Source organism: Perna viridis, chromosome 7, assembly GCF_037379345.1.
Source record: "Perna viridis isolate PV_CMFRI_1.1 ecotype Kerala chromosome 7, ASM3737934v1, whole genome shotgun sequence".
NCBI lineage: Eukaryota > Metazoa > Mollusca > Bivalvia > Mytilida > Mytilidae > Perna > Perna viridis.
Window position 1 is genome coordinate 27,023,992 of NC_142451.1, and position 25,974 is coordinate 27,049,965.

General features: G+C 32.4%; 2 protein-coding genes across 4 annotated transcripts; one reads left to right on the forward strand and one right to left on the reverse strand.

Annotated features, from left to right (window-relative positions):
* The first annotated feature begins 4,706 nt into the window (after positions 1 to 4,706).
* Positions 4,707 to 17,721, forward strand: LOC148612076 (N(G),N(G)-dimethylarginine dimethylaminohydrolase 1-like). Of its 2 annotated transcripts, XM_088593190.1 has the most exons (6): positions 4,707 to 5,070; positions 6,219 to 6,321; positions 7,358 to 7,557; positions 8,209 to 8,340; positions 9,535 to 9,682; positions 13,089 to 17,721. In XM_088593190.1, the coding sequence occupies exons 1-5, from the start codon at positions 4,774 to 4,776 to the stop codon at positions 9,679 to 9,681; spliced, it is 879 nt and encodes a 292-aa protein (XP_088449316.1). In that variant the 5' UTR covers positions 4,707 to 4,773; the 3' UTR covers position 9,682; positions 13,089 to 17,721. The 2 variants fall into 2 exon arrangements, with proteins under 2 accessions (XP_088449316.1, XP_088449315.1); XM_088593189.1 differs by lacking the exon at positions 9,535 to 9,682.
* Positions 17,722 to 18,437: 716 nt separating this feature from the next.
* LOC148612077 (uncharacterized) lies at positions 18,438 to 20,470 on the reverse strand. Of its 2 annotated transcripts, none has more exons than XM_088593192.1 (2): positions 19,829 to 20,470; positions 18,438 to 18,912 (listed from the first exon to the last, which is right to left on the reverse strand). In XM_088593192.1, exon 1 carries the CDS (start codon positions 20,380 to 20,382, stop codon positions 19,840 to 19,842), a length of 543 nt encoding a protein of 180 aa, XP_088449318.1. In that variant the 5' UTR covers positions 20,383 to 20,470; the 3' UTR covers positions 18,438 to 18,912; positions 19,829 to 19,839. The 2 variants fall into 2 exon arrangements, with proteins under 2 accessions (XP_088449318.1, XP_088449317.1); XM_088593191.1 differs by having other exon boundaries at positions 19,825 to 20,470.
* Positions 20,471 to 25,974: the final 5,504 nt, after the last annotated feature.

Below are 25,974 nucleotides of genomic sequence, written 5' to 3' on the forward strand. Positions count from 1 at the left end.
AGACATTTGGTTTTTAAAGTAGTGACTTGAGCTTAAGTTGATTCTTGATAAATTTATTTTTGTTTTTTGTTTTGTTTTTTTTTATATATTTCTGGGACTACAACATAAATTGTTTGTCAGAGTTTATCCTCTGATTTTTGTGGACATAACCAGCTGTTACCAGTGGAGCATTTTATTTCTATAACTCCTGATATATATTTTCATTATACATATTCAGACCTCAGTATTTCTCTAAAAAATCCTTATTCTTACCCAGCCTTCCGATAGCGCTTTTTGTTTTTTTTTTTGAGATACCATAATTCGAAGGAAGTTCGTCACATTCTTGCTTCCATGGTAGTTTTGCAAAGTGTCTCCCCTAAATTCAGTATTATTTTCTTGATAATCGATTAGGTAAATGTTCTGTTCCCCTCGGCTTTCCGATCCTTCAATTTCAAGGGATTCTAATATCCAAAATGATTCAAGATCAAATTCCTCTTTTTTTTTTTTTTTTAAATAGCGGAAGTCGTGTTTGAACACACCTTCTCTGTTTGGTAAGGCCCTGAAAGCAAGTACCCGAGTTTTGACTTCACTGCTGTTCTTCTTAAGCTTTAAAGCAGAATTCTGCTTTTTCAAATCTGTAATTTTCTGTTAAGATTCTTATTTTACAGTATGTTCATTTCCAAATTTTGCAATTTCCCCTTTTTTGGTTGGCTCAATTAAACCACAACTTCATATTACATAAACCATCTTGTTACTTTTTTATGTTTGAGTATGTTATAAAGCCTAAAAATATTGAATCATAAAGATGATGGATTATACAGGCTCTACTGTAGTACAATGAAACTTGTCTAAACCAAACCCTGTTTGGACTGTAGAATGTATTAAGTTTAGAGATGTGTTTGATTTTCCCAGTTTCATTGTATAAAGCCACTTTATAAAGTGTCTGGTTGGGACAAGTTTTCAGATTATTCTTGGTTTGGTTTAGGCTGCTTTTCAGAAGTAATCGGAAACCTGCCAGACCTGTGGTTACTACATCCAATGAGAGGCTGTCTTACAAAAATCGTAATGGGAGAGAATTCATTTGCATATCCAAAGGATTCTGTAAACTAACTTGTATACAAAATTGACTTTTGAGAACAAAATTGAATTTTATTTTACAAAATTGTCTTTTGTGACACACAAGTGAATTTTGTGCTAAATTGCAGCAAAATGAATTTGTCTTGACGGAATTCAATTTTGTAAACGCAAAGTTGAATTTTGTGACAAAATTTAATTTTGTCATAATATTTCTCATTTTTATATGTAAATTAGTTCACAGAATCCAAACTAAACTAATTCCATACAAAACTGACTTTTGTTACCCAGTATTCAATTTCTGGTATATTACAAATTTTGTTAATCTGAACTAATTTTTGTTGAACAAAATTCACTTTTGTCTGCACAAAATTAAATTTTGAGTACAAAACCGCAAGAGTCCTATTTGGTGCCCCATACAAGGGACGGTAGTGCGAGATCTTCACGGATAGTCAAGACCGTATAGGTTACAGACCACCAATTCAACCAATGAGCATTTGGAACGTACGCAAAAATAGTCCTACGCAGAAATTACCCCTGTTCCTCATAGTGCTGTGAAAAATGTTCTCATCTCATTTAAAAAATTTAAACAGTTTCTGAAAGGAAAAACATTTCTGTACATTTTATAGGTGCATTTTGCTTCTTGTGATGTGAAGCCTAATCTCCATAATGATTTCTAAATATACCCCTATCTTGTGAAAACACTGGGATTTCCCATGCTATTTATAGACACTTCACTTCCGGTGACCAGTACTGCACTGCAAGTCTGCTAACCCCACATGCCCTTCTGAGGATTGTGAGCTGACATATGTAGAATCATGCTGATATATAGTCCTCTGCAGGTTAAAGTTAAGGTAAAGTCCAGAGAAGCCATTGAATATTGTGAAATTAGCATAGAAGCCTATGGGAAGTGGAATTAGTGGTTTTTAGCCTATATATATATAACCCACCTATCCGAATAAGAATGGAACATTATCCAAGTATATCAATTTGACAGGTACAATAGACACACACAACAAAGAAAACGAAATAACCAAAAATAATACGCACAAAGTAAAAGTAAATGAGTAACCCAGACTCGCTGAAAATTTGGGGAATGGATCAGGAGCACCGGTATTGTAACCATTCTATGTTTTTCGAGGAAGCTCATGAAATGTCACGTCCGGGATATACAAAAGAGGAAAGTAAAACTATGACACAGTGAACAAATCGGTTCTCATAAGGGAGCTTGATACACTATAACAATTTACGAGTTCATGGTGACGACCATTAAACGTTCAATCATATAGCAACATATTAGCCCTGTTCCAGAAGCTTACATGTAATTGTAAAAAGTCTAGCCAATGGCATAACGTATGGGCTCCATACACAGGCGTTAAAAGGATGTTGATACTACGGGGCGCCTAATGGGACTTGGCCTTTGTGTAATCAAAATCTATTTTGTGTACACAAAATTGAATTCTGTCATAACAAAATCATTTTTGTCGAACAAAACTATGTTATACAGACTTGTTTTATGATCAATTCGATTTTCTAAAGACAAAATTCAATTGTGTCAAATAGGTATGCAAATATTACTTAATATTTTCATAGAAAATTGACATTTGTTACCTGATATGGAAATTAAATAACAAAAGTCATTTTTGTGAGACAAAATTTAATTTTGTGTCACAAAAGTCAATTCTGTGCTACAAAAATTAATTTTGTGAGACAAATGTCTATTTTGAGTCGCTAAAGTCAAGTCTCTCTCATTGCGATTATGTAAACTAATTTGCATACAAAATTGCATTTTGTCTCACAATAATAAATTTTCTGACACAAAATTGATGTTTGTCTCACAAAATTGTCTTTTGAGACACAAAAATGAATTTTGTGTTAAATTGCATGCAAAAGGGATTCTGTTCTGACAGAATTCAATTTTGTAAACACAAAGTTGAATTTTGTGACAAAATTTAATTTTGTCATAATATTTCTCAGTTTTGTATGCAAATTATATTAGTTCACAGAATCTAAAAACGAATGTGCATACAAAATTGACTTTTGTTACCCAATATTCAAATTAGGTAACAAAAGTAAAGTCTGTGATACAAAAAGAAATTTTGTCATATGACAAAAGTAATTCTTGTCCACTGACATTACTTTGTCAATCTGAACTCATTTTCGTTGAACAAAATTCACTTTCGTCTGTTCAAAATTGAATTTTGAGTACAAAACCACAAGTGTCCCATTCGGCGCCCAGTAATTGCGGGGATTGTGTTACTAGATGTTTGTTAGTAGTTGGAGGTAGCGAAGTCCAGCCTTCGCGATACCTCACCGAAGAACTCAGAGTATGTCCTACTAGGGGCTGGGCTGCTTTGTTGACGCTTTGTCCTACTCCCAGACCCCACGTGGATCCGATGCCTTTTTCCAGGTTGAACAGAAACAGTAGCATACAAATTACATGAATCATAGTTTCTTTATACCGGAGCACATGTCTTTCGAATTCTTTATGTTTTGCAATCGTTTGTTTGTTTGTTTTTTCTATTGCTGTCTCTGCTCCATCCTTGCATTTAAATGCAAGTTATAGTTTTCGCTAACACAGGACCTCTAACAACTGATGTACATTTGTAAGTTTAAAGAAAATGATATGAGCAAGCAAAGTATAAGAAGGCATATAAATGTAAAAAAGGCGATTTATCTTTAAGACTGGGGCGCATTCTTTTGCATCCACTATACACACACAAGAAAGAGAGACAAACATTCTAATCAATTTATTAGAATTAACTCAAATGTACCGGTATTATAGTTAAAACACCTACATGTACATGTGGGTTGTAGGCTGTGGGTTAAAATATTCGATTCTGTAGGTTTAATTTTATCAGTAGAAATACAAGGTTTTTTTTGTTTTTTGTTTTTTACTTTAAAAATAGGCAAAAAAATGATAAAACGTATACAATCTTACGTTTCATTCTTCCTATATACCCAATATAGGTAAAATAAATTGATAGGACTTTTAGTTCATACTACTTTTTCGCACAGTAATTCACCGACTTATTGTGAATGGCGTCTAAGTTCTGAAGCTTATTTAACCGTACTCGCTTAGAAATTAGGTGTGCAAATCACATACAGTGGCGGGATCCAGAGGAGGTGCAGGGGATTGACACCCCTTCTTTTTATGAGAAAATTTTTCATTTTCACGTGTAAAATTGACAAAATATGGTAAATAATGCCCTAGCAGCTCATCTCACCCCTTTTTTGAGGTGCCCCAGCTGGCATCACCCTTTTTCAATGTGTCTGGATCAACCCCTGGCTAGCACGAACTTCATGAATTTATGAATACATAACTTCACACACACATATACGTATTCTTATTCCGTGTGATTTTCCTAATTAATATATATTCAATTTATAAATTAATCAAATAATGAGTTCTTTTTTTTTAATTTCTGGGATGTTTTTTATTACTCCAAGTTTCCATGAAGACTTTTGAAGATAAAAATAAACATGAAAAGATTATGATTTATCAAACCATAAAGGAAGACTTAACCCTGCTTTGTCTTTTTTTAAACAGTTACACAATATCGCCGTTTTAAACAGGTGATCAGTGAAATTGTGTGACAACCTGTGTATTGCCGATGGCAGGTGCCCGTGACGTCACAAGCGGAAGTTGATTCACTTCCGAGTTAGGCTGAAAACAATCACACTGGTCAGTGCACACTGTTTAAAGATTTAACTGTCAGCATGTCTAACGCATACGAATGCAATGCATTTGAATACAATTTTGCAATTTTAGTGAGAATTCCTGATAGTTTTCAAAATGTCGCGAAGAAATTTGACCCAAATGCTGATGTTGATATGGACAGGGCTCGCCAAGAACACAAAAATTTGGTTGAAACTTTGAAGAAATGTGAAGTAAGAACTATTGAGTTGGATGGAACTGAAGAATACCCAGAGTGTCCTTTTATTGATGACTGTGTTGTCGCCATTGGAAATACAGCACTGATTACCAGACCAGGCAGTAAAACTAGACAGGGAGAGGTATGCATAATTGTCGTGGGTGTATCATGGGGGTGTATTCAAGCTAGTTTAATTCATTTAAAACTATGGTGCTCGCAAATATTACGTGAATATAATTTTTGTATATCAGAACCATATTATAGAGTGGCATACAAGTAGCTACTTTACAATGTACATGCATTTCAAGAAGCCAAGGCTTCAATGTGCAACATTGCTTGCAATAGAAACCCTTCCCCGTTTTCTGTGCTATGAAATGCTACCATAAAGAGCAGGGTGGCCAAGTGGTTAAGGCGCTGGACTCGTATTCATGAGATTAACACTGCTTTGGGTTCAAATCAGACAGGTGTCCAGATCTCCAGAAACCTACCCTAGCATGGGGGTTTCACCAATTTTCCAGCCTGGAATATTGGGATTTTCTACCCTACGTCATTAGTTAAAAAGCTCTATAGAGCTGTTAATTGTTGAATTGTACACCTACGTGTTATAAAATATACTTTTACCATTCCATATTGATATGACCCTGGCTACACCACTGTTATAATGCAGTTACTGTGCGACTTTTATGGGTACATGTACATCAACGTCCTTTTGTATAGATGAAAGGTAAACTGATAAAATCTTGGCAGTTTATTATTAAAGGGGTAGTCTGTACATCAATATCAGGGTAAAAAAACAGGAAGCTGGAAGACTCACATTCACCATATTACATTGTGTGCATGATTTACAAATGTATGTTGTACATTTTGCGGAACATCATGTACCTTATATCTATTGAAATCTGGTTTAGTAGTGTTCCATATACATGTACTATACAAATAAATGATTTTTGAATTAATGAATATTACAACAATAAAAGAAAATCTTCGCACAAGACATGTTGAATGCTTTGATAACAAAGTTCTTAGAAAAACTGAATTCAAGCAGATGTTCCTTTTTCTCACATTCTTACATTTGTTGACCTTCGTATTGATTAAGAACATTTCCAGAATATACATGCATCTATCAGGGTGCAGAAACTGCTTTCAAAGTGTGTGCAATTCTGTCCTTGATACCATAATCTTCTACATGATTGTACATTTAAATTGAAATTAGAACTCATTTTTTGTGATCTGTAGGTAAAAAGTTAAATAATAAGCCCTCAATAAAAAAAATGGTATTTTTTTTTCTAGGTTAGTGAAATAAGAAGATATTTACAAACTCAGATGAAGATGACCATTGTAGAAATTAAAGATCCAGATGCTATTGTAGAGGGTGGTGATGTTCTCTTTACAGGTAAGGCAAAAAATCATATCTGTTTCCTGCTGCCCTTCAGTACTTAACCTATTTTTGTGCCTATCCTAATGATCATTTTATGGCAATTTCTTCCCAAGCACTGTTAAAGTATAGATTGTTTCCCCATTAACTCGATGTAAAATCTTTTTTGAAAAATAAAATAATTTTCCTTCCTACCTATTTTTTTCTTGCTGATAGCAGGAAACAAGACTTAATATTTTAGCCTAATTTATGAACAAATACAATTACATGCACATAAAATGAAAGTATATTGTACATGTATGTACATGTACCTGTAGATACTGTATATATGTAGAAGTATTTTGGCAGTAATCATGATTATAAAATAAAGGTTAGGGGTATTGGTAAAATATTCAAATTGTTTACAATGTACAAAAGTGAATGAAATAAATAAATCTGAAATGCATAGATGTGAGTCATTACAAATATAACAGACCAAAACACTTTTTTGTGATACTAGATTTATTAGGCATGTTCATGGTCAGTACATTTGTTTGTCATATGTTAATTTCTTAATACTTTGAAATTGACGACAATTGTACATGTACATTTCTTCATTGAATTTCAAGTACATGTAGCAAACTTTTATTTTTCCTATGACATACATGTACATTTTGGGTGACATTGAACAATGTTTTGATTTACTGTTCAACTGTTATGGGTTTTTTTTGTAAAAATAACATTACATTGCATAATGATCCTGGTTATGTTCAACAACAATAGGCCAAGAAGAAAAAATATGTGTGTAAGGTTACATTGGATGAAAAATATGGTAGGTACATTGTAGGTCCAATGCAGGTAAAAGGAATTTATTATTTGAAATTATTTTATTTCAATATTTATGGTAGGATTTCTTGACTTTAATAGTGCTCAACTTAAATATGATAGATTAGCAGTATTTCATATAAAAAATACCAATAAAATGTATTAAAGTAGGGAGAAAAAAATGGGTAACCTTAAAGAGAAATTTTTTCTTAGCATTACAACTGACATTGTTGTCTTGTGTTGTGTAAAGGTAAAGAGATATTTGTTGGCATTGGAAGTGGTAAGAGAACCAATGAGAAAGGTGCACAAGCTGTTGTTGATGCTTTCCCAGAATATAACGTTACTCCAATCAACATTCCCGGAACTCGTAGACTGAAGTCCATGGTCAGTATGGCAGGATGGGATATTATTGCTGTTGGAAATAGTGAAGAAGCTGCAGTCACGTTCAAGGTAAACACGGTAGCTTAAATGTCTAGTTCATGTAGACAAACCAAAACAGCATCATTGGGAAACCATGATGGAGGGAGGTATGAATTGTAGTCAGCCATGGGTTTTCAACAATGTTAAAACAGTAAATCATGAAAGTAGTTTTACTAATTGTAGTCAAGCTATTTTAAGTCTTATGCCTGTAAACAGGAATGGATCTAGCATTTCAGGTTATGGGGCATCACAGGCAAAATTATTTCACATGAATTTCACATGATTTTCACCTGAATTGAACAAATAAACTAATTGACAGAGTTCACATGAAATTTGGGTGAATGGAGCCTTCACATGAAATTCACACAAAATGTTCACATGGAATTCATGTTTAGTGAATTTCACATGAAAAATATTTGCCTGTGTAGAATTAAATGAAGAGTGAATCAAGGCAAAAGCATTACTGGGTGTAGAATTTGTGAAGTCTCAAGATTTCATGATATAGAAAATAATTTCTGAATTTTAAGGGGGCAATGTCCCAACATCCCTCTTTAAATTACTCCAGCTGTAGATGCATGATTGAAGAAAAATCTCTCAAGGTTGGTATAATTTGAATAGTAGATGAGGACAAGTATGTTTTTCTCTTTTATTTTGACTTTTTAAAAATGTATATTTTTGTAGCAAATGAAAGACTTAGCACAGTACAAGTACAGAATCTTAAGACTAGATAGTGATGACGCTGCTAACATGTTATATGTTAATGGAAGGCTGATACATAGAAGTAGGGATGAAATAGGAGAGAAAAGTTACAGTGTAAGTAGGGGAAATAACTAGACTGCTAATCATATTAATCACAATAATCACATTTATCACACTTTCCTGTGTGATGTTGGTCACGTCACTTCTGTAATGATAAACATGATTGATAAATCACTAATCAATGATTGTGACGATGTCATAAAATGTTTTAGAATGAATAACAGTATTACATTTTTCAAGGGAATTTATATCAGATACATTTGCACCTGTATATATGTAAACACCTCACCCATCTTAAACATGTAAAAGAAGCAGTTAAATTCAAGTAACAGATATATATTACACATGTATACTATGTATGATATGTTTTATTTCACAATAAGTAACACATGTCAGTATTATTAATCATGACACATTTTCTATATAATTTATATCAGCTATCCTATCCTATTATAATCAGTGTACATGTATTGGAAATTGCTATTCAGTCATAGAATATATTCTGTATAATTATTGTTGGCATTGGTGCTGTTATGAAAGCTTTGCTTTATTCGGTGAATCTCAGTTTGAAACTTGTATTTAATCATAATCATATTCATATTTCTCAATAAAATCTCATACTTAGTACATGTACTTCTACTCTTAGTGGCTTTGGCTAGGTAAATCAATCTAGTATTGCTACTTTAAAAGTATTGCTAAATTACTAAATAAATATTTTCCCTATCTGTCAATGATGCAACTCTGATTTTGAATAGTGCATGTAGGTTGTTACAGAGATTTTCTACGGAGAAGGATTCTAAATCAATAATTAATAAACAAATGTACCTTTTGGGGGTACATGTATGTATTTATCTTTGTAAACATTACATAACCTTTTTACATATGTAAGTCAATTATTTCAACAAATTACAAACAAAACTTGTACAGGTATTATTTTGCTTAAAGGCATACATGTATAACATGTAGTAATATATTAATAATCAATTTTATAAAAACTAGTCCAACCAGTTTCAGGATTAAAAAATTAAAAAATTGCTTTAAAAAAACAGAAAATGTTCTTTGATTTATTTATGTTATAGGTTTGTATATTTTGTAACTGTCCTTATTGGTAGCTGGATACAGATAATTTTTAACTTGACATTACTAATACTTGATCAATCAAATTAGCACCCAAGCTACATGTAGACAAGAAAAATAATTACTTTTTTTATTGCTTTAATAACAGATTTAGAATGTCTTTCTATACAGGCTATACAAGATAAATTAGATTGTGACCTCCCTCATCATGAAGTGATTTTAAGAGAGTTCACAAAAACAGGTGGAAACCTGATCAGCAGTTGTTTATTGGTATTGGGCAATACCCTTTACCGTAAAGTCATTTCCACCTTGCCCTAAGGTAGTATGAGGATCTTCTTGTTTAAATGCATGCCATGGTTGGATGTTCAGTCAGCTTGAGGAATATATTTTTGTTAGTTCGATTTTTTAATTGTGATTTTATTTTATGTTTTCAATGCCTTTTCTTTTGTTTTGCATTTGTTGTTTAGGTTTTTTAACATGACTACAGATAGTTGCTGTGTGCTACCTATGTGTTTTTGATACAGATGTATCTTGTTTATCTAGTTAGTTTATACAATGGAGGAACTATGACATAAGGGAGATAATCCAAAGATTTTTTATATGAACAAGTACATAAATTTTCCTGTTATGATGTCCACTGTATAACATTTGTGTTACATACATTATGTAACTGTACATGTAGAACCAAATGTTTGTACTTAATCAGACACAGGTTGAATGTTTTTTATATGATTTATGATAATGGTTTGAATTTTCATTATACCCCACGCAACAAAGTTGCGAAGGATATATTGTTTTTGACCTGTCAGTCCATCATCAGTTTTCCAGAGTTTTTTTCTAAACGCTTGCAGATTTTGATATGATTTTTGGTATATAAGTTCACCATAAGTTACAGATCAAGTTTAACTTTCGTTCCGCTCTAATGATTTTTACCGAAATTGTTGGCCTTGAACTTAGCGAAGTTTATAGAAATAACAGTTTTCCGGACTTTGTTTCTAAACACTTGCAGATATTGACATGATTTTTAGTATATAAGATCACCATGATATGTTACAGGTCTAGTTTTTGTTTCATTCTGCTCTGATGATTTTTATCGAAGTTATGGGCCTTGAACTTAGCTAAATTCACAGAAATAACCATTTTTAGAACTTTTTTTCTAAACGCTTGCAGATTATAGCATGATTTTTGGTATATAAGTTCACCATGATAAGTTACAGGTCAAGTGTACGTTTTGTTCCGCTATGATGATATTTACTTAGGATTAACTAAAACTCAAAGAAATCACAGTCTGGCGTATGAAACTACCATTCTGAGAAACAGAATTTTGTTAGAAAATAAAGGTCTAAAGCCTAAAGTCTTATTCCTTTTATGTCAGGGTCCTTCTTCATATATTTCTCTTACAAACAAATTTACTTGAATATCGAACATGGGGATATGTGGGGTATATGAGCCCGCTCACGAAGGTTCTTTAATTAGTTATGTGCATGAATTGTCATGTTAAAAAGGAATTGAATCGTCATAATGTTAAGTCAATTTTTTCTCATCAAATATTCATCTGTTTCAAAAAAGCTGTATTCAGCCTTAAAGTGACATAATTTGTTTTTAGCATTTGTTATTTGAGAACTTTATTGGGTTTGAAAGTATTTCATCCACACATTAATCCACAGGGCTAGCAAAGAATATAATCAACTTGCCCTTTGCTATAATCATTATCTTGAGTTTTAAGAACATACTAGCCCATCAGGCTAATGAAGCTTTCCTGGTCCTCGTTCTAATGACTGATGTTTTGTTAGTGGACTTAAGTCAGTATCTCCAGATAAATTGGATCATATTATCAAGAAACCAGAAAAATTCCACGATTATATGAATGTTTGTGAGTTTTTGCCAGTGTTCAGTTCTGTTCCAATAATGCTAGAAGGAATACTTTCTTGTTGCTTTATTTCATACATGTACATATTACATAAAATGGGTTTTCATCTGTTTGTTTTTAACACATTGATAAAGGTGTTGGTTGTTAACAGCATGTATTTTGATCCTGTTGTCCTAACATTGATAATAATAAGTTTATTTAACTTGATGTATGCATGGTTTGGCTTCAGTAAATTTGTTTTTGCGAATCCATTGTTTTACTGGATTTGATTTATGCATATGATATATATGACATATTTTATTTCACAATAAGTAACACATGTCAGTAGTATAGGCTTAATAATTAATGTAGATTTAAGTAAACATACATGTATTTGATAATATTGAAAATAAAACAAAAAAACTCATCTTTTAAAACAGTCAAATATATCTTTGGATATTATTTAATATTTCACTCATATTCAATATTTCTAAATATTTAAACAAATATGCATGTGCAACAATCTCTAAAAGTTTGATATTCATAACATTTCATCCTCTTCATTAACCTTGTATCATCATCTGTCATGTCCATTTTTATTTTCATTTCATCTGGCAAACAAAATAGTACACATATGTCAGTTTCCTGCTACCCTACCTACCCTTAACTTTTTATGAGCATTTTGGCCCAAGCATTGTTAAAGTCTAGATTGTTTCCTCATTATAACTCAATGTTAAATGTTTGTTTGTCTGTTTTTTTTTTTAAATAAAGTCATTTCCATAGTGCAATGCATCTACCCTACTTTTTTCTTGCTGGTAGCAGGAAACAAGAGTATTAATTTTTTTGGCCTTAATATATTGAAGGTCTAATAACATTAATCATACAACAAATTGTAACAGTATCTTTCACTACTAGCTAAAACATCCACTCATGCTAATTTTCTGAGCAGGCTCAGTTGGTACTTCTGTAAGGTAATTGGTAGAATTTTCCTGTAAAAACTAACAGTTACACCTACTTTGGGGAAGTACCAAATGATCCTGCTCAGAAATTTAAGTGTGAAAGGGTCTATTATCTGTTTTGTTTGCTATTGGAGAGTTATCTCTCTTTAATCACAGTTGTGTCCTGAAGATTTCAGAGCAAATTTTCATAATATAATATTGCTATTTAAAAGTGTCAAACCTGTATACTAAGAAAGGTCATCTGTTGGACATAGAAATACCTTTGCAGGTAAATTAGCCAAATGCTTTTGAGCTCGGATAATAAATAACCTACTATAGCGGGTAAAAACATCTATAAATGATTATAATATGAATCAAGCACCATATGATTATTATGTTTCGGCACATTGCAAGAAATTATCGGAGTAGGATCAGGAATCAAGAGTAAGGGTAATGGACATTTGGATTGATGATTTATTCTGCTTTTCCAATTTCAATTTAGGGAGGGAAGTTGGAACTGCTATCCACTCTGACCACCCCTTTTCGTGGATCTTATTTAGGATATTTTTGTCTTTTATTATTTAAAATAATTGAGTTTAAGTGAAAGAATGTACAAATGTACTTATACAGTATGCTGACAAAGTCCATTAGCATGTGCACAGACAAATCAGATTTTCATGATCTTTTCTAAAATCTCCATTTAAGAATACTACCTTACATGTTTGTCTTACTGAAATGTTGTCTTTTGCAAATTGTAGGCTGGCACAAACCTGATCATAATAAGACAACTGCAAATTCCTGGGAATACACATAATTGTTATCTTTACATATAGGAAAAAACGTACATGTACTTCCTAACTTTTCCAACAAGGGAGATAATAGACTGAATTTCTGCTTATGAAACATTAGTGTAATTTCTATGCCTTGTATCATTGTAGATTTTGGATGAGAAGATAACCTATGCCAAGCACAAGGTTAACTTCAGTGAGATCAGCGATGCCGGTGGTTACTTATCTAGTGCTGTACTGCTTGTTAACAGGAACAAGAAACCTAATTCCATTGTATCTAACATTACCAGGGAGGACACTACCAACTTCTCAGAATGGAGGTCCATGTAGGTCCTTCCCTTCATATGAAGAATTATTTTGTTACACTCCTTGAGATGTTTAGTTTTCCCATGCATACGATACCCAAATGCACGCTAAACGTTAAACAAAGGCTCGATGAACGGATGTGTGTTTAAATGAATGCTCCTATCGTGTGTTTAAATGCACAATAAACAAACACTCCCAGTGTGCCTTTAAATGCACGATAAACGAATGCAAAACGATTTGTAAACACTTGATGAAAAATACATGAACACTTAAATGGGAAACATGAACGTTTCAAGGAGTGTATATTTCTATGTATGTTTTGTACAGTGAAACCTGTCGTAACAGACATGCTTTTCTTTGGCTTACAAAATACTTTATTTTCACTGGTTTTAAAATGGAATTATAATTTTACCATTTGATACAATTTTTTTTTATTGTATATTTTCCTCAGATAATGTCAACCTCTGCTTTTATTTTGGTGTTGTAAAATCAAGGAAATTTTAGCAATGATTTTTCCACTCATGATTTTTTCAGAATAACAAGTGTTCAGAATATTAATACATATAAATATGTAAGAAGAAATTTTTGGAATTGGATGGCGTTACATATTTTATTTTATTGTTTGTTGTTGACAGGTTTTATTGTCGTAATATTAGTTCTGGCTTTTATATGTAGTTTGAGATGTTGATGATCAGTGATTATGAATTAAAATTGAATCTTTTGAGGTATTTTTATTTTACAATTAATATGATTAATTACTATTATTAAGTTTTACAATATTTAGTTTTGGGTTTACATTCTATGAGTAATGGTGAATTCCCTTTGAAATAAAAACATTTCTTTTTTAATACTGTTAACTGGAAAGTTTTCTCTACATTTGTTTGTTATTTGGCAGTATAATCTATTATTTGACCAATGGCTTAAAATGTTAGAGTGCACAAAGTAATTGAAAGAAAACCCAAAATTAGACCCTTTCGTGGCAATTTTCTGAGCAAGTTTGGTAAGCTTTTCTGCGAGTTAAGTGCTACACTTTCCATATAAATTGGTTAAAAAATGTTTTAACATTTACCTCGTGGAAGTAAAAATGGAGCTTACTCAGAAAATTAGCATGAAAGGTTATACACTGCATTTACAAAGAGGAATTTTTCCCAATTTATCATACTGATTTACTAGCAGTGATTATGATATCTTTGTTCAATGTATATTAATGCCAAAAAAAAGATCTGATTTTACCATACTTTCATATATGTATTTTAGGATACAATAATATACTTGCATTATTGAATTGAATAGATAGCAGATATCTTGCATTATAAGTATAGATAGCAGATATCTTGCATTATAAGTATACTAAACTGTATATAACTTAGTATGCTTAAAATATAAATATATGTGTATGTTCATGGATGATATAGAGAAAATTTAATATCCTTTTGCATTGGTTCAAAAATATAGATAAATATACATATATTTTTATGTTGTTTTTTTTTTTATAACCATGTTATTCATTTATGATTATAGGTAGTATCAAATAGAAAAATAGGTCTTTAATTAAGCTGCATAGGTTGTGTAGTCTATGTTTTATAGTTTAGTTATATTCCTGGGGTTATATTGCTTGCTTGCTAAAGCAGCATACATCATACTATATTGTTGTACGTCAGTTTTGTTACCATTTTCATTAAGATTCAAATTGTTAACAGTTTTAAATAAGTATAGAACATGTATGAACTTTGAAGTTCCCATGAAATATGGAAAGGATTTTTTGTCTGGAATGACATCAAGCCATCTAGAAATAATGTCTTGGTCTAAGGTCCAAACTAATCTCAATTGAGGGTGTCTCATTACATTTTTTTTTGTTTTTTTTAAGTAAAGAAGCATCCATTTTATCATTAAGATGGCAATGAATATTGTAAAAAGCACTATTATCACTTTTAGGGTGATTCAAAGGTAATTCAGAAATGCTTTCCACTCTAATTTGTTCTCATGAAATGTAACCTGACAACCAAAAAATTATATATGAAAGACCTTAGCTTCTAGGATTTATAGGATGAAAAATGTCTTTATAGGTTTATACATCTTATCTTTTAAAAGATTTAAAATAAGAAAAAATGATGAGTCAGCCCCCTATATGTTACCCAAATAATATCAGTCGTTATATTCAGTCTGTCTCCGATTGCTTTATCCTTGTTAGGTACTCCGACCGATAGAGGCTGCTTTATTATTTAAGTTCCCTATATGTTAATTAAAAATTTGATGATTTTAGCATAGGATTCAGTACTTACATTTGATATATTACATCAATCATTTTACTGAGCCAATATTTTTATTAGAAATTTTAGTTTGTAGTAGTTTTAATGTTGTTACATACTCATATCAAAACTGTTATTCATTTTGACTGGTATATATTTTTTGGCCCTGACATTTCTACATTGTATGTTGTTGTTCTTTTGGTCTTTATCATTACCAAAAAATCAGGATTGTTAAATATTCCATGAATTATTACCTCAAATTGAACATGCTCACTAAATTAAACAATTTACGTCGCTGTTGTCATAATTAATATAATTTGTTGATGTGAATCACTCTATTTGTTATGCTGCTCCATAGGATCATGTTTTTCATGATGCAGGGAAAATAATGTTTGAATTTAAGGGTTAGAAAGAAAACTTCCCAACATCACGTTTTAGGAAGAAATGTTATGCAAAAGTAAAGTTTGAAATAATGCTTAATTGTTTGACAAGCCAAATCAAAATATTTTTGTCTTCCTATCTAAGGAGAGACTTTAAGGAGGTAGACCTAGGTAAAGGGAGATAACTCTTACAAATCATTGTTTGTATTTTCCATTTTACATCAATTCATGTAAGCAGCAAAGTAACTTGGACTGATTTTATTCTGTTTCAAATGAAAGCTTGGAAGACTTTGGTGAACTTTAATATGATACAAACATATCACTGATTTCAAGAGTTATGTCCCTTACCCTAGGTCTACTTCTGTAATACTGTTTAATTGTTGAATCAGTTGAAAGTTTAGAAACATGCATTTGTTGATATATAAATCATTTTTTAATTTGTTGAGAGGAAAAAAATCATACCATTAGTTTAATATCATAGCTGTTGAAAACACTGTTTTTAAATAAATGTTGTGACAATTTCTATGTATTGTATTTTTTTAAATTCAATGTTTGTGTGCTAATGGTACAATTTTGAATGGTTCATTGAGTGAATTTGTCATTTATTTCAAATAAGCATATTTATACATAAGCCTTTAGCATTCAAACAGTAGTTTATGACATTATACATTCATATATTGTGGCTGGATATAATTAAGCACAGTCTATTTTTTTTCCTATTTAGTCCCCTCCCAAGAATGAAAAAGATGTTTTTACACCCTCATATTTTAAGTGTTGTGATTTAATCAATTGTTTTAATTTTTATTGTTGATAGATGTAAATTTACATTTTATACATAATAAATGATAGTTAAGTACCATTCTGTGTAAGAAACAGACAGGGGGTGGCACATTATTTTTCCCAATTTAGTCTTTTGTGCCAAAAATATATTCAGTAACCCAAACAACAGAATGCTATTTAATTTAATCCCAAAACGTCTGTGACATACATATTTTTTGACTGCCTATAAAGGGTAAAAGTGTGTAAATTTTTTCTGCAATTATAGTGCAATTCAACCTAACTTGACAAATCATGTCTTAAGAAGGCAAACTTTACAAACACTCTTTTTGTTATTTTTGGGGGTTATGAGGGAAAAATACTTGAATAATGCAATAAAATATCTCTGTTTCTTCCTCCATGTGCCACACCTTATAACACTTTGCCAGATTCTTACACAGAAAGGTACTTTTTTTGTATTGTCATTATCAATTTTGTTATTGATGTATTTTACTTTCTATAAGAACTTGTAATCAAATTACATGTGGTGTTGTATTTCTGTTGATTACTTTTAGTTTAAATTTTCATGAGTATGGTTGTAAATTACAAATAAATTTATTTTATGTCTTAATGTTGTTTCAACAAAGGTTGTATTGAAATTCGTTTTGCATAATTTTTTGCTTGTAGTATTATTTTTTTTTTGCTTGCTATTCAGTTAAGTACCAGTTACATAGAAATCATGTAGACATATGAAAGTTCAAGTCTGAACTTGGATTATGCCCATTAGATGTATTTGTATACATCAAAAACTCTGTAAACTTGTTTTTGTAGACCTTTAGAAAGTTGATGAAGTTTTCTTTACAATGAATATGCACCTGATGTATTCACCTGAAACTACATGTACTAGTAATTTAAGAAATCAAACATTTCCCTCTGCATGATTTTTAGATGTAGCTATATGAAATATTTTTTAGCTGTATTATTACAGTATTTTGTTATGCACACTGTTTTATTCAATCAGCAAACTGCAATAGATGAGGTGATCAACTGGTGTTTTTATAGAAGCTTATTAAAAATATCAATTTATAGAAAGGTGTCTCTTTTATGATATACAGTTGTAGTTACATGTTGACAATAATAGTTAAAACCTATATGCTCTCTTCCTGTTTTCAATTCCTATAACTGCCTCAGATTATCCTTTACTAAAATATTCTATACCACCAAGGTCATACTGGGATTGATCGTGAGAGTTAACATTTTTTTACGATTGAGGGGTCAAAAAAGAGGCCTGAAATAGGCATTTTCCAGAAATGCTTACGATTATATGACAATAAGTAAATGGATTCTTTCAAATTGTACCACAAGGGGTCATACCGCCACAAGAAGACTTGGATATATTTTAAGGGTTGTGACTTTACCCATATAAGGAATAAGGATTTTCCAGATTTCTTTATATTAACTTGAGTGAAAAGGAATGGATCTTCTTAATACTGTACCACAAAGTGCCATAGCTCAAAGGAAGGCTGGGATTGACTTAAGTGGTAGTGACTGGAACACATTAGGAATTTTTAAAAGGATCACAAAGCTGTCATTTCGATTGTGGTCAATTCTTATCCTGCGTCAAATGTCTGTAGAAAGTATATGGACTCGGGCCAGAAAATTCATTTTCTAGTTGTACGCCAGTATAATTATTTTCAACGTTTTCATTTTCAAAAAGTGGCAGTCCCCTAATAAAGGATTCATCCGACTGGGTGCTGTTTCCCATCTATTTTCTATTGAATTTAGATTGTGATCACCATATCAGGGCATTGTCTATGTGTTTATAATATTTTATTGCATGTAAGTTATTCATAGATAAACATATAACAAATCAAAGACAGACATGTAGAAGAAACACAAATAATAAAATACATATATATTCCCAGTAGGATGTCGATTCGAATTCCGTTTTCTATATTTGATATTTTTTTCTTCATGTATCCACGCATTTCCCGATGAGTTGATTTTCTTCCAACTCTTACTATATCTGTATTGCGGGAGAAGCATGAACATGAAAGCTTTAATTCACATTATAACGTCTTAAGATCATCTGAAGCTAACCACCCAAGAATCATACGGTTGCTTAAATCTTACAAGAATTGGTTTAAATACACACAAATACAAAAAGAACAGATTACAAGACAACATAAGGAAAATGGCCACGTCCCAATGTTTTGTAAAGAATGTGGTCTTTGTCGCATGACATCCGTCATCTTTTAGAAGGTGTGATTGTATGAGCAGCGCCTGTGAACAAAAGATAGATTGACTTATATAAGCACTTTTTTAATGTTTGCGTGTAAAAATCTTGTAACCTTCTAAATCTTGTATTCTCGAGTACAAAAAATGCCAATTTACATGAACGTTTAAAACACAGTAAATATAGAAATCAAACTAAAAAGAATTTAGATTTCGTTACAATTAAATATGAATATTTTGGCTATATTTTGGTAATTAAAAATTCATTGTTATTTAAATATATATTTCTTAAAAACAGGGAGGAACAGTGTAAGCAAATTTGTTCCAAGCATTGGAATAATCCAAAGGCATGCAGTGGCGGATCTAGGGGAGGGTTCCCCCTTTTAATAAATTTTGGATTTGTCCGTGAACCGAATAGCATTAACTTAAAATGAAAAAGGCAATAACGCATTTATACAATCGAAAACTATATATATACTATATAGTAGCTGAAATCATAGGGAGAGGTTAGACAATTGTAACATTTATCAAAAACTTGGAATGGGTCTCACATGCACGGTCTGGCATTAACTTTCATCAAGAACTACTAAGCGATGTTATATAACCGATAAGTTTGACGAACAAGGTGATTAAAAAAAGAACAAAAGGTAACCGCGTAATCAAACTGACGCGATATAAAGATCCTTGCTTTTTTACGATATAGAAAAAAAAAACGAAATAACGTAGTTGATATTTTCAGGAGCGGGATCTAGGAATTTTGAAAGGAGTCCAGAAGGGATTCCAATCCCCGGATTCCCATGGTTCAACCACTAGGTTGATATTTTTTACTCTTAGCTACAGTTGCAAATATATTTTTAAATTTTTAACATTTGAAACTTTCAAACAAAGCTACTTAAACATCGGAAGCGTGATATTCACAGTACAATATTAGCAGATAAAAATGTAACATTTAACACATACCTACACTATCTCTCGTCAAACTCTAACAGGGGTTACACCATTTAAAGCTCTAGAATTTGCCAACTTAGTATAAGAGGTTGATAATCCAGTCATCAGAGGCAATGGCGCCTTATACTCCTTCATTGCACTCATCAGAGTTTTTCCCCTTAAAAGTCTTTGAACAATCCTGTCCACTTTGTCTTTTGGAAGTTTTCTATAAGATGCAAACCCAGATTTATCTGGTTCCATTACATCTTCCTTGCAACGCAGCTTGTCGAGGTTTTCGTCCGAAACTCCAACTCTTGCTATTGTTGTTCTCTGAAGACGGTTGACCATCCCGTTAACGGTATGACGTGAGAAAGATCGCAACGCAGGGTTTCTTGGAACCAAAAATGTTCCACTGACTTGATTTTGCAGGATTTTCCTTCTGACTTCAGTTTTTTCTCTGTTAAGCCGGAGCATATCAAAGTTCGGATAGTCAGGATTCCTGTACATCATGCTAAGTGGACTTCCGCTGTACATGTATCGTACATCGTTGTCGAGAACATATCTATGCGTAACGTGAAAGTTATCTCCCATCTTCAAGCGTTTCGAACTCAAACGTTAGTTCTCGCTGCTCGGCACCTCTTGACGGACCAGTGTTATTGTAGTCAGTGCCAGAACGTATTGATTATTGTCAATTTATACCTGTACCCACTGGGTTTTAAACAAAGGGTACCCGGTTCGTATCTGACGATCAGATTCTTGAGATAACTCCCGTCCGGACCCTTTAATAACTGTTGATCAAACTCCACAGAAGATATATGTCAACAGTACCTCTATAATTGTAATTTTCGTGGCTACCGCGACTTTAACAAAAATATTATGCATGGATCAACAACTATAGAAATATTGTTTCCGTTAAATTTCAAATTAGATCTTTGTCTGATAAAAATATTTTTCTTCCGACTTAAATGCCTTCTTCAAAACTATATATGATAATACTTAATTATTGCGTTTTATAATACGCCTATTCTAAATGAAGTCACCATATCCGATTTTGATTTGAAAATGTACACTTTTTAAAATGCGATTAAAGAAATAAAAGTAACTATCAAAAGATCGAACGCCTTTAAAATTCAGAGTACATAAACTCGACAAACTGACTCGGAGATGCGCTAATCGTATTTCTATATAAGCCGGAACCCTTAAAGGATCCCCACAATATTGTTTTCCTCAATGTTATACCCCCTGTGGAAGACAAGATTAAGATCAAAATAATCAGAATTAAATCGATTTTGCTTCGTCAGATCTCATCAAAATTAGATATAAATCTTGATTGTAGTTCTACCACCCGCCATCATTTAATAAACAATAGGGTTATTAGTAGTCCAAAGTATGCTCATATCATTATTTGAATTGTCCCTACCAAGATTTGTCTCGTTAATAAACTTTCATTTTTCATAATTTACATTTCACTTGCATAATGATAGCAACATGATTTAGTTTGATAAAGATTAGCCCAAGTGCTTATTCTCTTTGTAACGATTAAATAGTTGTCTTTGTGAACCTGGCAACAAGTATCTGGCTGAAACCAAAACTAATATTTGTTTAGACTATTGCATTTGTTTAAAAACGCTTTATTGAGTGCTTTTTATCTCTACCATGCCACCGTGTACAATGTCTTAAATATGAACTTAATATATATTTTTTTCGTGTAATAAAACGCTGTTCTAAGTACTAGTTAGCGACCTTTGATATATCAGTTCTGCGTATATCAGTAATTAAGGACAACAAACACTAAAATATATGAAAAACTAATACAAACGAAATGCTATGATCGGTTGCTAAAGAATAACGTATACGATTGCATTCAAACCATGTCTTTTTTTCACAGAAACGGAGAATCAAAAATGTATTCAGTTATATATATTCCAGAGATGTCGGGGATTTGAAAAGCTGAAAATGAGTGAGCAAATGATAGCCTGTATCCCATTTTAAAAATAAATTCTGGATCGGTCCCTGATTCATATATCTTTATATATCAAAAGCACGAAAAACTTTAGAAAGAGAAAATGATATTAAGAATTGTAATGAAAAAAATATCACGACAGATAGCCAATTGGAATTGACATTGTACTTTGTCACATCTATAGCAATACCTGGAATAATTTACCATTCAGGGAAGGAAGTTAACGATGTTTATTTTTAATACCAGGCAAAATGGGGGGGGGGGGGGTCCAGTCGGGAGAGGATCCGGTGGTTGGAACCACTCCTTTCGTTGAAAAAAAAATGTGTAGACATCATTGCAATATGAGGGTACAAATAGCCTGCAACCCATTTTTTATGAATCCACACCCTGGAACCGTTGGTAAGTTCTAATATTTACAATAAACTTGTATTCTAAAAACAATTCTAATGAATATTTTGAATATGTTAGTGGATTCCTTACGTTTGCTTTACACGCAATTTAATTTACACACTGATCTTGAACATTGCCGAAAATAATCAAATAGAAGTTACAAAAAGGTAAAAAAAAATGTTTAAGAAAATGGACTAACTAGACAAAAATTACAGAAGTACTGCCAGCCTTGAAGATAATATATTAAATGATGAATAAAAACACGCGCAATTGTCCTGATTGAATGAGGGATATCTTTGTTCATTTGTGGATGTCGCCAATTTATCAACCTTAACGTTAACACCTTTTGTTTTAATTAAATCACTTAGGATCTTCATACTGATGTCAGATTATTTTGTAAGACATACAGTTTGATGTCAGATATAATTGAAGTGCGATTTGAGATATCACCGAGTATTTTGAATGAGATTCAAACACGTATATATCATTATTAAGGTAACTAGATCAGGGATAAGTCCTTAAATTCATATGGAAGGCGTCCTTGAACTTGATAAATATTAAGTACCAGTCCACATAAAATTCAGACACTGCCAATGTTACAGTGATTCATGGTGTAGAAAAACCCACCAAACTAACGATGCTTTTTTAGTCTACATATGCTATACTTTCAAATAACGCTAATCTTTTCTGCACTGTTTAGAAAATCATACATTCATCTCCCACTAGAATCAACCAAAAGAAGCAAATCAAGAACGATAACTCTTGCCAAGTGCAAATTTCATGTGCAATCTATGTACGTTTTACCTCAGAAGCGTAACAACCAAATGAAAAACTAAGACTGGTTATTTGATCAGTAACTGTCTCTGAACAAGAAATAAAACTGATTTCGGTGGGCTTTTGACATGCCTGAATCACCTTCTGTCTGATTTTTAGAAAGACTGATACTTACTACATAAAACAAAAAATAAAGTGCCAAATGAGGTCTCATATAAATGTCCTTTTGCACATTTTATAAGAACCCATATTGCCATATATTTAAGATAGGCTTTTGGTGTACTAGAAGTAAGCCCATACTTTCGGATAGCTACACGAATCTCACTATTTATACAAGCAAATATAATTCAATTTCACTATCACCTAATCACCTATTAAAATTCTGTTAATGCAAAAAAAAAATGACTTAGTCGAAAAGATAGTTCCACGTAGGCGTTTAGCATCTCTCCATTATTTCTGAAACTTTTAATGACTTACTAACAGAAGATAAAGAGGTAATATCTTAGTATATTGCTTAGAGACATACATACTGTGGTAGAAGAATTCAGTCTTGAAGTTTGTTGGGCTCAAATTTTCGTGTTTTGAGTAGTTTGGGCAAACCATAAATTCAATTTCCCGCTAAAAAGTAAAATCTCTTTGAAAATACACATGTTCTGAACACAAATTTACCAATTCAAGATTCCAACTAAAAACACATTTTTTTTTTCTAAACCACAAGAACAGATCCACCAATAAGTGATGATTTTTTTTTATCAATGATGATTCTTTAAAAAAAACATGAAGAAAAAAAACTAAGATATGATTCATTTTAGATCATTAACTTTTTGCGACTAAATACGTGAAAAACAATCAAACCAAAAAAAAATGAATAAATAAAAAAATAATAATAACAATAAAAACAACAAGAACAACATTTGGAAAAAAAGACACCCAACTATATACGATCTAATCTCAGTTTATTGAAATTAAAATTAGACAGTCCTCAAATCTTAAAAATGCAGATATCAAATAACTGACTTTTGTTTTATATCACATTTTAAACTTACTTATATTAAGTTGTTTATTCGAGAATCGCAGTTTATTCATCTGTAAAAGTACTGGTATGCCAACAGTTTGACAAATATTGGCTATCAATGCAGCCGCGTGACTTAATAACTTAAACAAGAGGCTCCCAGGAGCCTGAATCACTCACCTGGTTGAATTTTGCCTTTCAAGGGCAATAAATTAAACAAGAAGTTGTCCAAAAATTTTGACTCAAGAAAATTTTGATAGGACTTATCATAAGGATCATTTCGGTAAATGAAAGTCTAAATCTATCATAGTTTTCAAGACATTGACTCAAAACAGTAAAAAAAAATTCCCCTGTCAAGAACAAAAACTCTTATAAGAAAGCGTCTGACAAATTTTATGCTTGAAGACTTTTGTAGTCCTAAAAATAAGGATCATTTCAGCTATTGAAAGAATTTGGCTAAACCTAACTATTTTGGAGATATATGCGAAAAACTACTGTCTGACCCTTATGTTCTATTTTTAGTAACGCCATGTTTTTCGACGGATCAAAAATCCCCACATCAGTTATATGCAGAACACCCCGACGAACATTCATACCAAGTTTGGTTCCAATTGGTCAAGTAGTTTTAGAGAAGAGTTTTGAAAAATTGATAACGACGACAGACGACGACGGACGCCAAATGATGGCAATAGCTCACATGGCCTTCGACCAGGCGAGCTAAAAAGGGGAAAAGTGTCGATCAACTTTAAAAGTATAGAAGTGTAAAATATGATATTATATTTGAGATACAAGTTGCCTGATGATACTTTTTTGGACTACTTAAGAAATGAAATAATTTGTACCAAGGAAATTGAAAATTAAAATTACGTGCAAACAATTGGTAGTGCAAAGATCTAGAGTTGGTAAAACATTCCGTATTTCTCATTCAAAATAACTTCTAATAACCACTTACCTTATATGTACCTATCTATCTAGTCTTTAATTTACCTGGAGACTTATAAAAGCAAGGACTAGCCTTTTACACTCTTCTCTGTCCTTTGCCTTCTTTTCCAGCTCACTCCTAGTCATTCCCATATCTTTCATATATGCTTCAACGGTTCGCCTCCAGGTGGTCTTGGGGCGAACCTGTTTTGTGTTTACCTTCTGGAGTCCATCTGAGGGAAACACTGGTGATGTTGTTAGTTGGTTTCCCCAGAACATGCCAAATCCATCGCCAGTGACATATCGTATGGTATACATAGATGAGGAGTTTATTCCCTCTTGCAAATTTTCCAGGGCAGATTATTTTCAAGATCTTCCTTATGATTCCGTTGTGAAATCTTGAAAGTTTGCGGCTATCCTCCGACACTCAGCGCTCCATACAAGAGTACTGATAGAACACATCTTGTCCTATCAGGCCTTGGTGTTCCTACTTATTTGACATCAAGACGCTCTAAAGATTGATGAAGTCACCTCTTGCTTTCCCTTGTCTTTGTGTCTTTTTCAGTACCATCATCTGCTATTATAATGCTTTTAAGATATGTGAAAGAGTTTGCATTCACCAGGCATTTACCATCTAGCTGTACCCTTAGTAGTAGTTTCATATTCAGTGACCTAACTTACGTTTCCTTCATATTGACTGTCCGTCCAATCTTGCTTTCATTGTGCAATAGTTTCGATGTCTTGTCATTGATGGGTATTCCATAGTGTCTTTAGATCTTCCATACGCTTTCTCTGTGGATCCTTTCAAAGACCTTCCAAAAAGCTTTGAAATTAATGCTTAATTGCCTCTGCCACTCTGTGCATTGTTCTAAGCTGCTTCTGAGTACAAAGACCGAGTTCATGGGTTGAGAGGGTCCGCCGTGCACCCCAGTCATCAACTTCATGGTGAATTGTAGGTACCTTTATACCTTCCATTACCGAATCAATATGTCGCAAAAGAATATTCTCGGATATTTTTTCAGTATATGCCTATATGTGTATCCCACTAGGTAAAAAGCCAAGATTTTTGTGACTCAATTGTTAGAGCGTCAAGGCCTTCGTGGGACAGCATGCGTAAAGAAAC